Source organism: Acipenser ruthenus, chromosome 1, assembly GCF_902713425.1.
Source record: "Acipenser ruthenus chromosome 1, fAciRut3.2 maternal haplotype, whole genome shotgun sequence".
NCBI lineage: Eukaryota > Metazoa > Chordata > Actinopteri > Acipenseriformes > Acipenseridae > Acipenser > Acipenser ruthenus.
Window position 1 is genome coordinate 73,614,765 of NC_081189.1, and position 18,715 is coordinate 73,633,479.

The window sequence follows — 18,715 nt, forward strand, 5'->3', positions numbered from 1 at the left end:
CAACAACAATAGGCTTCCCAGCCATGGGCTTGGAAGCCTAATAATAATAATAATAATAATAATAATAATAATAATAATAATAATAATAGCAGCATTTGGACTTTCAAAATCTTTATTGTGCTTGATCTACAGTCATTAGCCCCAGCTTGGGGCTCCCCTTTATTCTGGCACATAAATTGTTGTTCAAGGTAAAACCCCCTTTTTTATTTAATTCCACTGTTGCTCATGGTCTGAGCTTTGCAGACCCCCTTGCCTTTGATTTCAAAGGCTGCCCCCTTGTATGTTGCGATACACTGACCATCAGTGCGGAGGTCAGGCTGGATTTGCTCCCAGACCTTCTTCTTGGGGTTCAGTTCCTTGTCAGGTTCACCTATAAATATAGAAGTGAAACACAGACAAGGGTTATTATATAAAAAATAATTATATATATATATAAAAAAACAGATAAAAGAACAGCATAACTAAGATCTACACCATTGCCAAGTATGTTATATGATTCACAGCAGGGGGCTCATATTCTTTTGCAATATTTGTTAAATTAAAAGGCACATTGTTTCCATACATAATGGCTGACAGGAACAATCAAGATCATTTTTGAGTTGAGATATTTATTTCCTCTTCTCTCTTTTTTCTATACTTGATTGGGCTGAATAACCAATAAAACTAACTTCTCAAAGAGAATTACATTCTTGACTTACAATCAGAAAAAAATCTGTCATAAAAACAAAAACAAACAAACAAAAAAAACCACACTAGAATTTGAGAGGTCAGTCAAATCAGTTTAAAATAGAGGTCCAATGGTATTAACCAGAATGTAGCGTGTACATTGTTCACATACAAGCAGTACAGTACTTGCCGATATGCAGTACAGTTGTCCCGCGTTATACCGCCGCCCTTTATAACGCCACCCTCGCATACCGCCAGCTATTCTCTCTGAACATATGTCACCAGTATAAAAACAGTGCTATTTGTACCTGTTATAACGCCACCCCGCTGTTAGCCATCCGCCAACTTTCCAAGCCAAGCAAACATAAATATAAGCATTGTAGTTTACCTCATTGTAGCGCCAGCGAAATAATCATGGCCAATTAAAACAACAAAGTTATGCAGTTAACCTTTGACTCGCTTTCCTAATTCGTTGTTAACTGAATGTTCATACCAAATGTCATCAACACTCCCGCTCCCAAAGCAAAACAGAAAGTACAAAATGGCGAGTTGACCCTACAATTAACACCAGAGCAAAAGGAAAACATCTGCATGTATGCATCTGAAAATAAGAAAGCAAGACATTGCAAATGTTTTCTTGCCTAAGTAAGTTAATCGAAGGACAATTGGAGACATTGTAATGGATAAAAATGGCTTCCCTTGATGGAACGGGTTGATTTGTTTAACCTGAAAAAGGCTTCACGCAGTCTAAAATAAGTGACTTGTAAACCACAGTAAAAAAAAAATTATAAAGTACGGTAAGAGGTTTGTTTGTTTATGTGCAACTTTTGCACAAATGAAGGCTGGTATCAGTTTTGTAAACAACAGAATATATAATTTTTTGTTTAAAAAAAAAAGGTGTTTGCCTGTACATAAACTGCTTAAAAAAAGAATGCTGTTGAGCTTAAATTGCTTTGTGAAATAAATAGATGTTCAATGGGGGATAGTATTCAGAAGGCTTACAGTACAGTTAAAAAAATAAAATAATAATGGTAAGCTTTGTTTTTTATGGAATTGTTGTTTGGGTGATTTGACACTAAATGAGTTTATTATTAATTTTTTTTTTTTTAAGTATGAACTGTTCCTCAAAAGTAACCATGTATGTTTCATACGGATGGGAAAAGATGATAAAACATCACTAGTAGACCCACTGTTGTGTTAAGAACTAGTACTGTAGTTTTAAAAAATGTTTTATTAAAATGGCCTGGAGATACTGTAATTGTATAGCTAACATAAAATAAAATATTTGAATTTATTGCAAACATAGAAGGTTGTGAGTTTTTTTTTTTTTTTGGACCCTCCCTATAACGCCACCCTCGCTTATTGCCCGTTTTTTGCCCATGGCCCTTACCAGGTGGTATAAAGAGGGTTGACTGTACTTTAAAAAAAATTAAATAAAAAAATAATATATTATTATATAGTATATACACACACACACACATTTATATTTAAAAAAACAAACAAACAAACCAAAAAAAAAACACAGGGCCATCAAAATGCATTTGTTTTTTTTATGGAACAGTTACATACCAGGAAAGCCCTCAAAGGTGACCCTGTCCCCAGGTACAGCTCCGCTGGGAGGGTCAAGGATCTCCACCTTGTCAGGAGAACTGGCACACATCACCATGGCCTGAGACACCACCCCCCTCATCTTGGCAGCCTTCAGATTACAAAGGAGCACAGCCATCCTGTTTTGCATCTGTCAAAACAAGAGGAAAAAAAATATATATATTATTTAATCCATTTAGAATTCATTGAGGCATATTCATTGATGAAATACAGCCATTAACATGACACCACAATCTAACTGAATTCAAATTTTCCTCAGCAACACAGTTGTGACTGTACACAGGGAATGTCCGAAATAATGCCAGACACTATTTCAACATCAGATTGTTCAGAAACTGATAGGGAGATGGAATTTGTGGTCGAATTCGATTTTCCCACTTAAAGGTGTGCAGATGATTGTGCGTGTGTTGTGTACATGAAGAGAGAGAAGCAACTGAGGCTGCCTAAATCCACAGAACTGTGGTTATTTCTCCAAGATGTTTGGGCCAACCTACCTTCAAAAACTGTGTGCAAGTGTACCTAGAAGAATTGATGCTGTTTTGAAGGCAAAGGGTGGTCACACCAAATATGGATTTGATTTAGATTTTTCTTCTGTTCACTCACTTTGCATTTAGTTGATTGATAAATATAATCTATAGTAAAAATAGTCTATTTTTGAAAGCATTCTTACTTTACAGCATTTTTTCACACCTGCCTAAAACTTTTGCACAGTACTGTATATATATACACAGTGTATATATATATATATATATATATATATATATATATATATATATATATATATATATATATATATATATATATATTTATTTGGGGGGACGGACGGACGACACGGGACGACGACAGTAGGCAGTGCATTTTTGCACTGTCTACTGCTCCCTGTCTCTGCTGCTTCCTAACTGCCAGTTTGTCCACTCTATCCACGATGACCTTCTCTGCTATCCCAGTCCTCCTCTCCTCTCGTGCCTGCAAAATCTCTCACCAGCACTGCACTAACCCTTGCAAACTAATCTCTACCCATTGATCCCACCCCCCATCCTCTGCTCCGTCCTCTTTCTGGTGCCCTCTGGAACAAGGCTGACTTCCTCTCATCTCTCTCTCAACTTTCTGTCCCCGACAGCAACACAGATAACCCTGGTGAACACTACTACCCCAGCTACTCTCTCCTCTCTGTCTCTCTCCCCAGTGGGGGAAACTGGATTCTTACTTTCTCCATCCTGGAAGGTTCGATACCCCCTGCTCTCTCCTCTATCTCCGTCAGCACTTTTGTGTTTCACATCGTCAAATAGCATTCTACCTGCCATCTGCTTCTTATTGTTCTCTATCGCTCCCCTGGTCCCCCAGCTCACTTCCTCGACTTCTTTCTCTTGTCTATCACCACCTCTACTCGTATCATTTTGTTAGGTGACTAACATTCATCTCTCCAACTCAACTCATTCTTCTGGCTTCCTCCCTCTTGATTCTCTCTCTCCAACGCTCCCCCTAGCCGCCTACTCACAAAACTGTCCGCCAGCTGGACCTGATTTTCTCCAGAAACTGCTATCCTCCTTCTACCACCATCACCCCCTCTTCTCCTTTTCACTTCTACCTCCTCTCCCATCCACTATCCCTTTCTTTTTGCTGCTCCCTTTCCCCAACCACCTTTACTCTCCCCCCACTGACCCTTTCTCTCTGCTTTCTGCAGACTCTGCCACCACGACTCTCTCTTCTTCTCTTACCATGATAGAAGATGTAACATAGTGGTTAATTAACATCCGAAAGCCGCAATAAAAGCAAAAAGGGGGACACTCGAAATATTAAAGAAGGGGTGCCAATACTTTCGTCATGAACGAATACTTTAAATTTTAATATATATATTAAATCAAATATTGTTCGGAAAGTTCTTCCCAACACTGTTGCAGAAGTTCCCACAAATGTGTTGCACTTGTAGGTTGCTTTGCTTTCACCCTTCTGTCCAGTTCATCCCAAACCCGCTCGATGGGGTTTAAGTCTGGAGACTGTGCTGGCCATTCCATGATTTGAAGCCTACCGTCTTGTTCTTTTCTTCTAAAGTAGTTCTGACATAGCCTGGAGGTATGTTTTGGGTCATTATCTTGCTGTAGGATGAACCCCTGACCAACTAGGCGTATACCAGAGGCGTATACCACTGCTGTGGTAGCAGTTTTGGTTCAGGGTGCCACTCGCTCTGTGCAAGTAGCCGACTCTGGCTCCAGCAAAAGAGCCCCAGACCATCACGCTTCCTCCTCCATGTTTGACAGTTGGTGTCACACACCGAGGAACCATCCTTTCACCTACTCGACGGCGTACAAAAACCCTGCGTGATGAACTGAAGATTTCAGTCTTCAGTAGTCCACTGGCGGTGCTTCATGGCCCAGGCAAGCCTCTTTTTCTTATTTTGCCATCTTAGCAATGGCTTTCTTACTGCCACTCGACCTGTCAAACCTGCAGCTCGAAGTCTTCTCTTCACAGTTGAAACTGAGACTTGCTTACTTCGACCAGTGTTAAGCTGTGCTTGAAGCTGTTGTCCTGTGAGCCGCCTATCACGCAAGCTGTTGACTCTCAGAAACTTCTGATTCTGTTGTGGCTTTGGGTCTGCCAGACCTCTTCCTGTCAGAGTTTCCTCCAGTTTCCAAGTGCCTTTTGATGGTGTAGGAAACTGTACTCGCTGACACCTTGGCTTTCTTTTGTTAATTGCCTTTTTCTCGCCATTATGAGAGCAATATACTACTTCCTGCAGTACAATACTGTCCAAATAATGCTTAAGAGGGTGTAGTAACACAGTCTGTTCCAACACTGCTTTTATACAGACAGAGGGTTTGTAAGTAATCAACAAAAGTTGGGACACCTGTAGGAATTGTTAGCATCAACTTTCAAGGCTTAATTTACTTCCATTGCTATAGAACAGCTGTAAGTTGTTAACCCATTACTTGTTCCCTGAAAAAGGCCTTTTTGTATAACTGAAATGTACATTATTTTTCAGTTTTTGGTAACCTAAACTTTTTTTTTTTAACCTCTGGCAGTTTACCGCTTACCTTTGTACCATTCCAGGTTATTCACTGGACTTGAACTGCTTAAATTTCAATAAAAACTGGAAAAATGGGGGTGTTCTAAAACTTTTGACCGGTAGTGAGTGTGTGTGTGTGTATGTATGTATGTATGTACACACACACACACACACACACACACACTAGGGATGGGACGAATACAATGGTGCCGAATAACGTTCCTTTAAGGTCTCACTGAACTGACACATTTCACAATGAAATTGGAATTGAAAGCCGGTTAAACTTTTAAATCACACAATTAGGTTGTGCTGTGTTTATAATCTCCAAAGTTCTTTCAATTAAGAACAAATTGTCAGCTTTTAATCTGTAAGCAGGTGAGTTTTGCATGGCAGATGCAGATCCACATTATAAACACATAAGCATAACAATAGTGTGTAACGTCTTCCCGATCTAGAAGTATTTGTATCATTTGTACCTTAAACTGTAATAGTAAAACTAAAAAGATATGGTTTATCAGCTTTTGTTTCCCCCCTCCCCTCCCCATGCCCCATCATAATGACAAAGATGACCCTCTTGGGGGAGATGGCAGTGCAATCTCCCTGAGAAACTGAACACTCTTCAATAAAACATAACAAAATAAACCATGTCAGCGGCCCTGGTTCCTGCGACTGCAGCCAGTCTCACCGCAGGAGGAGCATGATGAAAGTGCGTGCACAGACGATTGGGAGACAAGCACAGAATACTGTGATTAGTTGAATTTGGACCCCAGGGCCTTCCCAGACAGAAGTGCTATACATAAGATGTCCGTGCTTTGGCTGGACATCTTTACAAATGCACAGAATAATTTCACAAACCACTTATCTGGCCATTGACACCGTAAATGACCAAGCGGGCACAAATGGGCAAATGGACAGTTTTAGGACTGATGCCACAGTGAGGCATTGATTAGACAGTGCATCAATGCCAAAGGTCGAGGCATTCACTATTCTTTTCATTTTTTTCTGTGGGATTCAAAAGATGAATAGGATTTTTATTTTAGGTGTTAGCCTTCCACATATCTTTAAATAAAGTTTTCCAACTGGGGGGGGGATTGAAAGCATTTAATGAAAGCAACAAAACGGTCAATTTGCATTTAATGATTTTAATAATGATACTTAACAGTGAGAATAACAATACATCGGTTTAACAAACTTGAAGACAAAACAAAATGTTGGTCTTCCATTCAGAAAAGAAAGGGTTATATGTTTATATGTTGTAATAGTGCAAATACAAATTCTGTATCTAAATGTTTCAGACCAGACTGTTGGCTCATGTTCATTATTATAAAATTAATTCCACACATAATCAGTATCTGCTGATGGGATTTATGAAGCATCAATTCGAGGTTATTAAAACTAGACCCTAGGAAGGCATCTACAAATATAATATACATTAACAACAACAACAACAACAACCTCCTCCTCCTCCACCAAACTGTAGTTCTGGACTGAAGATTCTTCTGGATCAGTGCCCACATGGCTTCATCTCTGAAGTGGCAGTGATATAAAGCAGATCCTCCATACACTGTGTGTGTCCCAAAACCAGCATGTCACCGCAATTACAAAACTTTGTGTTGTGCATGGTCCGGGAAAAAACACAGCCTGCGTAAATGTGTGGTTTCTGGGCTGGGAACGCCAGAGGGAAGCGAGGGATTTTCCTCTGTTCTTTCCATCCACAAACCACAGCCTTCCTGCAGTGTGGTCCACAGTAATGCAATAAGAAATGGAGGAATGAGTCCATCGGACACTGACGACTGGGAGCTTTTACCACCTCAGGGCTTGTAATTTATAATGGCTTGTATGTGTGAATTGCGGGACAATTAATATTAGAAGACTTTGTAACAGATTACTTAATCTTTATAAAGCAACCAGGTACAGCAATAAAGAAAACATTTAAGTTTGGTAAATGCCAGTGACACTGTTTGCTTCCTACTACAATAATCACCCAACAAGTAAATAAATACCCTCTATTTAAATTTTGTTTGAACAGTACTCATTAGATAAATATAACTAAACAAAACAAAACATTACTGTGTAATATAGTAGAATAAGCCGATTCCCCAAAGTAACCGACCAATTTTAACTATAGTATACAAAAACACACTATAGTAATATACCATACTGAGAAAGAAGTCAGTGATTTTAAACAATCTCTAAGTACTCAAATAGGATTTCAATTGACCCAACGAAATAACTACTTATATATCTTGAAATTCTACTATTAAAGCTAGCAGCAGAATTAACATCATTAACGTACAGCATAAGACAGTGGTGAAATACACAATGCAGTTCTGTAAAACATGTTGAAAAATAACGCAAACCCCCCACAAGTTCAAAATTAATGTTTAAAGTTCCAAGTATCCTCACAAAAAAAAAAAAACTACCTCCTGAAACAACCAAAACTGAATTTCCATCCAACACAAAAAATGTGTACTCTCTTTGGAGATTAATTTTTTTAACGCATGTTAAATCGTACTCCTCTGTCTTGACCCTCTTAGCATTTCTTAACTCATTCCCAGCGTCACCATTTTAATATACAGTACTACTCGAGCGCATGCAATGCAATGAGTGCAGTCGGCATTTTCATAGAAACTTATAGTCCAGGAGCCAAAACTCAGAAAGATCTTCATTTCTGCGTTGGCTGCACCCGTCAGACAAAGTTTTTGTTGGTGTCAGTGAAATGTACTCATTGCAGTGTAATATGTAGTTCCCTGTGAAAATTCTAATTTCTGAAAGAAAATATTAAAAAAATGTAGAGCTTAAAAATACATACAACAAACGTTTGCCATATTTACGCACTACCTGTCTCATTTAGTTTGCTTCAGGTAAATAATTGAACAGTGTATAGAGCTGCACAACTTCTTTAAAATGCCTTCAAAACGCAGAAACCAGCTGCATCAAAGACTGGAAAAATTTCTACTAGAGATACTCTGTTCACAATTTTTACAGTGAAAAAATACAACCCAGATTATAATCCATATAATTCTAAAGTTTTACTATTGATCCACAGTCATTCCAGCAATTACATGAAATGTCGAGATCACATCTCAAGATGACAGTTACCAAAAAAAAAAAAATGTATAGCAAATAACTAGCTAAAAAACAAAACAAAAAACTATAATGCGTTTTATTTAAATTCAGTTACCCAACTTCATCTTCTAACAAGAGTTGATTTGTATTCCAGTTTATACAAAACAAAAAAAAATACTAAAGTTCTCATATCGAACATAAAATACTCCAAGTTACCTTACATATGTTAGTAACTCTACCTATGCACTGATCAAATGATGTGCCTACTTTTAAAATTCCTAAATTGAGATCTGATATGGGCCAACGTGGCTTTGTATATCAGGCATCTCAACTCATTGCCTTCAAACATAGCTTTTAAATAACCAATATTTATTATAAATCTGACTAGGGTTGCAAATCCTATAAATACTGACTATGATCAAGATCATGTAAATTGAAATTGCTTCACTGTTTTATGGTTTTATTTGTACTTAGGTTTGTATGATTGTTTGAAGTGTTTTTGCCATTTGAATTACTTATTGATTTTATAATGTTATTTCTTGTTGCCTTCTCTTGAAATAACATGTATATCTCAAGGGTTCTATCTTGAATAAATAAATGTGAATTTTAAAAAAAGAAATGTGGTGGTGTGGCGAAGTGTGTCGCCCCTTTGTATATTTTATGATTTATTGTATTGTTTGTGGCATTGACGAAAAAGCCGCCGCCATTATTTGTTATTGTTTTATTTTATTTTAGATACCTCGTGAGACTGCGTGACAGTCAGCTACTGATTAACTAGCTGACGGTCACTTAATAAACTCGTGCAGACTATGGGTGAGGGGTAAAAAGATAATTAATACCTCTGACAGAATTATAAAAGGACCTGCGGTTTGCGGTGATGAGTGTGTGGAAGTGTTGAGAGTTGTGAGAAGAAAAAGAATAAGAATGAATTCTACCAGCCAGCAAACAAGGTACTTTTTGATATAAAAGCAATCATTTGTTATTTACCTGTTTTGTTTGGCCAACGTGCCCTTTTCTTTGTGTTTTTGTTTAAACTGTTCATTTTTGTTTAATAAAACACTGAGCGCCATAGAGCCTCAGTTTCACCCATCAGTACTGCCTGTCTGTGTGTTCCTTCCTGGTCTGACATCACCACCAAAGCCAGCTTGTTCACAGGTGCATATAGGGAATTGCATTGACTTGGATCTAGGTGCTTAAAATATCTCCTGTCACAATCCGAACTGGTTCTTACTGGTTTGATAACGAATTACTTATTACACAAGATCCTTATCTAATACATTAATATTATATTATTAAAATTAGGTTGCTTTGTTCCAATATAAAAGTTATTTGATTTTGTTTAAAATAAATCTGCCGACTGAGATTGGGGGTACTGGGAGCAACCCCTAGTGCAGTGGGTAAACTACACTGCATATGTTTACAAGGATTGTTGGCACCCAGAAAATAACTTTCTTATTCTAGAATTGTTAAATCATCATACGATCACTGCGTTCCAAGCGTGGAGGGCCTGGAGGGGGTAGGCCAGTGCCACTTTGGTATGATTAACATTGTTCAACTTGATGCAATTTGACACACGGAACAATCATCATTTTACTGAGACAGAAACACACTTCCTTATCTCCTGTAATCTTCAACACACAACTTCAGAACAAATAAATGTAACTATCATAAGAGTAAACCGAAACATTTTCTTGCAGTGTAAACTCTGGAAGTGTGCACGTACCTGTTCTATGGGCACATGCTTCACTAGGCCGCTGACGACAGTCCTGGGAGTTGCTTCTCCCACGTCTACCTCTTCCACATATAGAGAGTCAGCATCGGGATGTTTCTTCGCCGTCATGATCCTGCCAACACGCAGGTCAAGCCGAGATACGTCAATTGGCTTGGATTCATCCTCCCCCCCTATAGACTTCTTGTTTTCTCCTGCAAAACGACAAGGAAATAGAATGTAGTTAAAACAAAAAGTGACTGATCAAGTCCAATTTATGTGAGCTGTACAAAGGAATTACATGTTTTGTGTGCTGCTTTGTCTAATGTGACATTTTGTACACGTGAGGCAGTGAAATATGTGGTCTGTTTTATGTACATTATTACTAAATAAAAGGTTAGTATCCTGGATTTTTCTATTTACAGGACTCTGATTTCAAATGATGTTATAAGTCAATGGCATTCTGGGTACTTGGAAGTTATTTTGGGGGCGTCATGATCACGCATAGCAGCAGAAAATGGCTTCAAACTAAATATTTTAACCCCAAAATGTAAGGGGAGGGCGAAATGCCTCTCTGTAAACGCCAATAAAACCAAAACAATAAAACATATAGCAGTCTTACAACAATTAATTCATTAAGGACACCCCCTTGAACAAAATGATGTAGCACAGCACCTTTTTTTATTATTATTTTCAAACTACATTTATATACTAGAGGTGTACATCGTTTAGAGTTTAAACATTAGTGAATTGTAAAACATTTTTTAATTTTGCTTAATTGTTTAAACATTGTCAAAAATGTGAAGGTGAAATATTAAGAAGCGGGTGTCTGCAAATAATGGCTACTCAGGTTTAAAAAAAAAAAAAAAATTAATTACTTCCTATCTTTGTCACGTGGCATCACTGTCACTGATGTTTACCTTCCAATATCTAGAATGCTTTTGGTCATGTGACTAGTTTGCTTCTACTAAAACTGGATCTAGCGTGGAGGAGGTGGGGCCCAGACATGCAAGCGAAAAGTTAGGAAATGCGATAAAATTCGGGCTGAAAACATAACATGGTTGATTGAGACAGTTTCAAATGTGGAGGATATTGGATTCAACTTTAACGTCTTTTGTTGAGCCAGATTACAGATGGCTGTCTTGATCTTTTTTTTTTTTTTTTTTTTTTTTGCTATTCTGGGACAGACTCCGATGGAAGCAATCTTCCAAAATGGAAGATTGCTTCCATTTTGTTTATTTTTAGGTCTTTTATTTCTACTGCTGCCAGTTAAATAAGTACAGACTATTGCTATTAGAATATTATTATAATTTTTTTAAATTGGAATATTGATTCTTTGAATTAACGTGATACTGTACTTGGAATAGTGAGTTTGGTGTGAACATAACTAGTTCTTGTCTCTTATATACAGTCATCATCATCATCTTCTTCTTCTTCTTCAGCCTTTTTCAATCCACTGCTGGATGAAGGCCTCCCCAAGATTCTTCCACAAAAGCCTGTCTGCTGCGTCTCTCACCCACGTTGCTCCGGCGTGTTTCCTAATTTCATCTTGCCATCTTCCTGGAGGTTGTCTTCTTGGTTGCTTTACATCTCTTGGGATCCAGTCTAGTATCTCCTTAGTCCAGCAATGGTCTGTACTTGCTACATGTCTGGCCCACTGCCATTTCATTTTTTTCGCTCTTATAAAAACAGCACATACTTTTGTTTGTGCTCTTATCCATTCCGTCTCTTCTCGTTATTCCCAGTACACATCTTTCCATACTCCGTTGAGTCGTTTGTAATTTGAGTTGTTTTGGATGAGCTTCCAGTTTTCGCATCCGTAAGTTAGCACTGGCAGCACACATTGGTCGAAGACTTTCCTCTTGAGGCATAAGGGTAGTTTCCCTTTCAGGACCATGCTTAATCCTCCAAAGGCACTCCAGCCCATTTTTGCTCTTCTGTTGATTTCACACATTTGGTTCACCGTTGCCGAAACTAACTGTCCTAAGTATACGCGGTTATTGACTTCTTCAAGCTTGGTCCCATTGACTTCAATTGCCTGTGGAGTGGTATATTTATTGAAAATGACTTGAGTCTTCTTCAGGTTCATTTTCAAACCCGCTTTGATGCTAGCCTTGTGTAGTTCTTGTATTCTTGTTTATATTATATACAGTAAGTAGGATAAATGAGTGATTTGTATTTTAGCACTTTTTGAATAATTAGACTGCATAACATTTCTGTAATAATGCAATTACTGCTCGCCCTCTAATCAAAACAGACCATTATCGTACCGCCGATGCTATTATTTTTTCATATTGCTTCACTGTTTTTATACATTTATTTATATATAGGGATACATTTAGTCATTTATTTGATTTAATTTAGTTATATTTTTCTGTCAAACAACTTAATGAGCTTTTAAAAAGACCAAGCCTTCATTTTTCACGTACAAACGAGATCGCAACATGTTAATAAGTGACTAATCTTTTTTAACGCTATAATGAAAAATAAAGCGTTTTGCTGGACACACTATTACAATTGTTATGATGAGTAACAATTTAAATTAATAAAAATAAGTCGCTTTGGCATTTAAATGAAAAAGTAAGACTTACGATTTAAAAGCCTATTTAGTGGCTTCATACACAAAAAAAACTTAAACCAATTTTACTATTGACACATTTCTCAGCTGTGATTGAGATATACCAGTGGATTAACAGGTATCAATTCCATTTAAGGAGAGTAGAAAAGCCAATGTAAGAGACCTATTTATAGACATATATGCATTAATTTATATTATCTGTTTCAGTTTTGTACTCCTAAAAAGCCATTACAGGAGCATCGTATCACCAGTCTATCATTCTATCACCAAATAATAAAGAGGAATATTTGTATGCCTTTGTGTTATGTAGGCATTCACTTAAATCCAGGCCACTGGATTTCAGTTTACAAAAGCTCCCTTAATTTGAAAACTAAATTGTGACAGGTATGTGAACCCACTTTCACAGTCAGCTATGTTCGCTGAAAGAGTTTCCACTGAAAATATGTTTGGTTCAAGCTAATGTACGGAATGACCACCCCTAAGTCACGTGAACGGGACCTAAATGACTTTGAGTTATTTGGCATAAGCATTAATATTAGTAACCGGACAACCAAGAAGTCGGGTGGCAAGTGGCAAGTTTGCCTGCGTGTATGGAGGAGCAAGACTTTTTGACTTATAAAAAGAGTGGTTTTAACCTATATTAAAACCAGCTCTGGTGCCGTCTTTTCTGCACCGCTGCTGGAAACCCAGCACACAGTCGCTACATTGTCAGAAGTGGAGGCGAGGCAGGCACCCTTGGCAAAACTAGATTGGCCTGAGCAAAACTAGACTAGACCACTGGGTTTCGCCTTATATATATATATATATATATATATATATATATATATATATATATATATATATATATATATATATATATATATATATATATATATATTATTGTCCAGGCTTGCTCTAAACCAAATTATTCATTTGCAGTGTATGAAACATTTTTGTTCTATTATTGTTCTTGCCATTACAGCAGTGTGGAGTAGTGGTTAGGACTCTGGACTCTTGACTGGAGGGTCGTGGGTTCAATCCCAGGTGGGGGACATTGCTGCTGTACCCTTGAGCAAGGTAGTTTACCAAGACTGCTCCAGTAAAAACTCAACTGTATAAATGGGTAATTGTATGTAAAAAATAATGTGATATCTTGTAACAATTGTAAGTCGCCCTGGATAAGGGCGTCTGCTAAGAAATAAATAATAATAATAATAATAATAATAATAATAATAATAATAATAATAAACGTTGCTTATTTTGTCTACATGGGTTTTTTTTCCTGTATCTTTTACACTACAGTACATTCACAAATATATGTCCTACTGCCGATTTGCTTAGATTGGTTATTGTACAATGAAAACGATTATGCTATGTACAGAATACTGGGGTGAGAATTGGTCAGAGCTAATGTTCATCCTCCCAGAAGAATACTGGGTGAGAACTGGCCTGATAGGGTGAGGATTAGCCTAGGACAGAACTCACCCAGGGTGACAATTAGCCTGGGGTGAGAATTAGCCTGTAACACCGGCACTGCTGCTGACAGTGCCGAGACACTGAATATCCGGTGCCAAGAGGCGTATGGGAGTGTGTGCTGGCAATGTGATTTAAATACACTACCTTTACAGTAAATACACATACATAAAATGTGGTTATGTGGCTGTGTTATTTAATCATAATTGAACCGCATGCATATGTATGTATGTATCAATCAATACATAATACCCTTGGCTCTGATATTATTGAAAACCGCAAACAAAATTTCAACAGATTGTGACTCCTTTGTATCCTGTAGCATAAAACAAGGCAGGCGGAAAGTTTATTAATGAAGATGCACCCTCAAAATGAGACAGAGACAGCTGTGAGGTGGAGACAGGGGGGACAGTGGGAGGATGAAGCAAGATGACAGTGTAAACTGTAAACTATCACTTGCCACTTTTACTAGCTCACGCTGCTCATTCTGGAAATAAAAAAATAAAATAATATGAAAAGTTTTACCTACCTACCCTATTTTTTTCCCCCGGCGTAACCAGAACCACATTATATATATATATTTATTTATTTGGCCTAAGCATGAAGGGAACTGTGTCTGCAGTTAGAAAAGATTGAATCAAAAGAGTATTTATTTGTTTTTCCAGGTCTTTTTGTGTATGGGTATGTAAATATACAAAAATGGCCACTGCAGTATTTAAAAATTTGACATAAAAATATATACATGCACGATCACTATGATCTAACACATGGCTGTCGTAACATGTTCAGTTGCATGATCTCTGACAGTTTAATATTGTCTGTAGACAGCTTGTGAACTCATTTTTTGTATTTACAAAGTTTGTACAAAGGAGGCGAAAAAACATTAAACACATTTGGGTCAAAAACACAAAAAAAAAACCAAGAATAATTCAGCTTGTCTGACATCTGGACCACATAAATACAAATTATTTCAATCAATGAACCAATCAGTATTTGTTGTTGCCAGAAACACACAAGGCTTGATTACACATTTGGACATTTCTTTCTTTAAAATTAAAAAAAATAAATAAATAAAAATAAATAAAATAAAACAAAACACTCCAATAAACCAATCATTTACAGCAATAAATGTTGAGCATTACAACTTTTCCTTACTGGAATGAAAATGTCAATACATAATTTGGCTGCCATTTCCAACATGCCAGTTTGTCTTGCAACCAAAAGTAAATGCAGCATTCACCCAATACCTAAATAACTGGGGGTATGTCACCCCTACATCTATAGAAGTGTTTATTCAATTGTTGTGTGGACCTTTACCACAAGTGATGCTATCACAGGGTAAATGGAGAGGATGGTATCACTCCAGAATAGTTTTTTCCTTCACAGCGAGTTCTGGGCCAGCTCCCTACTGTGATGGATTGCAATTGCACACTAACTGGTCAAGAAGTGAATCCAACGATAAAATGCTATGGTGTCGTAGCAAGGCTACACATAAATGTAATAAAAATATCTAAAAGGGCCCTTTCAGATTTCAAGACAGTTACTTGAAATAACATGAACTTATGTATTCTGTAACTTATTTCTGTATAAAGTAGTCTCCGACTAACAGAACACCCTTTGGGAAGCAAGCAAAGTGTTCTTATAGCCAAAGTGTTCTAAGACGGAGTTAGCCACCATGCACAATATGAAACAATCAATCAATAAATATGTATTACTTGTCATGGCGCACGTGCATCAACATATGAAATTACCTGAATAAGAGAAAAGCAATAGGCAAGTGTATATTAACAAACTATAATAAAGTAACAATCATATTAACATTAATAAACTGTCAAACTAAATTAACACAGCACCCCTACACACGTTAAATGCAACAGCAGCAAGATATGCACATTATTTAAAAGAATGGTGAAGCAACTCACCAGAAGGGGAAACACCAAATTGCTCAGCGGCTTGTATCCGATTCCGTTTTTTTTCAAGACTCAAACAATTTCCAACTTTGTGTAGAAACAGAAACAGCAGCACATTTCCCTGTTTATTTACATGCCATTTTGTAGCAATGAGGTACACTTGTGAAAATCAGAATACAAAACAAGTCAACAATAGGACGGCGGTTCTGGGAAGATTTAATAAACCAATCAGTGTGCCTCGACATGCTCGTGATGACAAGTCGCTTTTGAAAAAAAAGTTATCAGGTTACAAACAAGCAATATATCCATTATGAAAAAATTGCTAAATCGGTGCCAAAAAGGTGTTCTTTTAACCCTTTGCAGTCCATTTATTAAGTGCGCGTCAGGTCCAATTTATTTTCACACGCGCAGTTAATTTTAGACGTGCTGTTTAAAATGTATTTTTTTCCACAGTCAAACGGGTTTAAATGGCCCTGCATATCAACAAAGCACTCACTAGGCTTCTCCAGCCCCGCCACACCCTTTTGTTCGCTATCGCTTTCATCTATGTAAGAAATAAATAATAATAAAAATAATAGTCGTATATACCGATCAATCATCTCCGGATCACTCGTTTTATCACCAAACTCCTCAATATTGCGATCAAAGTTATTATTTTATTACTATAACAACTGAAAAAAGCTCTGCAAATGTCCATGATAGTCTCTGTGCGCTGACGCACTCAGCCAACTTGTTTACTATGACCGCCCCGTTATCTGATACCAGAGCCATATGTATGACTATTCATGAGATAAGCCTTTTTTTTTTCCCCCCCGACTTGTCTCGGCTCCTGAGGCTACCACTCGGCAATTGAATGGTTTTCTCTGCTTTTTCCGGAGAAAAAACGACTAGAAACACGTTTTTTGCGTTGCTATAATGATGTCGGACCCAGTCCGACAAAGGACCTGAGAGGAATAATTGCAATGTTGGACCCAGTCCGACAATGGACCGCATAGGGTTAAGCGAAGTTCCTGTTCCTTTAGCTGGAGCATTTACAATGGGAAAAATCAGTTTCAGCACAAGGGTGTTCCCTTAGGTGAAGTGTTCTCTTAGGAGGTGTTCCTATATGCAGAGACTACTGTATTGTAATAAGAGTGCTGTATGACCAATGGAAAGTTTGACTAACACAAACTTAATTACTTAAAGAAACAAAAAGCCTGGTAGGTCTCCATGCCTGAAATTAACTTGCGCGATTGTGTAATTTTAAACACAAAATTCTGCTCTCCTTTGAAATACATTTATTGCATCATTTAAAAAAGACTCAACTTATGAATTTGTGTATGTTTCATTCTTGAATTTATACTGTTCTGTGTGTCACACAGCTGTTCTCCCACACAAACTGATGTTATCTTGCTGCTTCCACTTCAAAGCACAAGGTAAAGTTCAGTACCTTTCTTCTTCTTCTTGTCCTCATTCTCTTTCGGAGACTTTTCTTTGTTGGCTGGTACTGCTGGAGCTGTGGAGGCAGCTGGTTTCACAGTTTCGGAGACAAGCACTTTGGAACTGGACTGGACAGCAGCCGCTGTAGGCACTGCAATCTGTTTAACTAAAGGTTCAACACAGTTACATGTCACACAATGAAATAAGCTTTGCAGTTAACTAGTGTCAATGCAAGGGTTTGTACAGTATGCTACTGTATATTAAAAGCTAATTTCTAAAAAACTAAAAAGGATAATAAGAATTGTGAATTATTTAGATATTGAGGATAAGGTATGGAATACCTAAACAAATATTGTTAATTAAAATAATTAGTTTGCACTGGGGGTAAATAAAGAACAAATATCCTACAGAGTCATTTTACATTTGGTAGTAAATGAACATCTGGGTTGTAACTGCACTTGAGAAACACTGCTTAATAAAATGTTATTTATTTTTTATTTTTATTAATTTTTTTTTTTTTTAAAGAGGGGGCAATTCAGGGAAAAGTTATTTCAGACATAAATAAAAATACATATACTGCTTGTTGGCAGGTAGATCTACTTCAAGAGTGGAAAGTTTTCAATATATCTTTGGTATATTTATGTACCGAAATATAAATAAATTTGTGAAAATACAAAAATGACTTATTTCGGTCCAATAAACATCAAGTAATACTTGTTTTGAAAAGCACTTTTACCTTCCTGCAGAAAACATTTCATACAGCAATGCAAATGCAAATATAGCACGTGTGTACCCACGTGTGTAAAGTCTGACGTAATCACAGATGCCTTAGTACCTCCATTCCTTTTTTCTTTCTCGATCAGCTGTTTTTTCAGTTCCTCAACATCCTTTTTCAGTTTAGCATTTTCCACTCTAAGTTTTTTTTCCTCTCGAATCGAGGCCTGCAAGACTAAATGGACAAAAACAAGTTATTTTGCATTCTATTGATTGTACAATAGAACCTTATCGTGATTACAATCTGAAAAATTCTTAATGCAAAAAAAAAAAAAAAAAAGTTAAAAACACATTGGAGAAAAATAAGTCTGGTAAGGTATGTACAACGGGTAAAACTGACCCAGTGTCTATTTCAGCCGTCAGGAGCAATATGATTCATCAGTTATGTGTAGGGTACAGAAACATGGATGTTCTTCTGCATACAGTATGCATATTGTTATGGCCAGATGAAATCAGTATAGGAATTGACAACTGACTTGCATTTGAAGCACAAAAGAAAAATTGCCACCATGAGCATATATTTACAG

At 37.2% G+C, this 18,715-nt stretch overlaps 1 protein-coding gene across 3 annotated transcripts in view; it reads right to left on the reverse strand.

Moving 5' to 3' along the window:
* Positions 1-94: 94 nt before the first annotated feature.
* The window catches only part of LOC117421259 (aminoacyl tRNA synthase complex-interacting multifunctional protein 1-like), a 33,030-nt gene continuing 14,409 nt past the window's right edge, over positions 95-18,715 (reverse strand). For all 3 annotated transcript variants that reach the window (XM_034035417.3, XM_034921562.2, XM_034035418.3), the window contains exons 3-7: positions 18,250-18,363; positions 17,425-17,580; positions 10,071-10,270; positions 2,236-2,404; positions 95-370 (exon numbers count right to left, since the gene is read on the reverse strand). In XM_034035417.3, the coding sequence (XP_033891308.2) occupies positions 204-370; positions 2,236-2,404; positions 10,071-10,270; positions 17,425-17,580; positions 18,250-18,363 (806 nt within the window). In that variant the 3' untranslated portion in view covers positions 95-203. The remainder of the gene's footprint in view (positions 371-2,235; positions 2,405-10,070; positions 10,271-17,424; positions 17,581-18,249; positions 18,364-18,715) is intronic.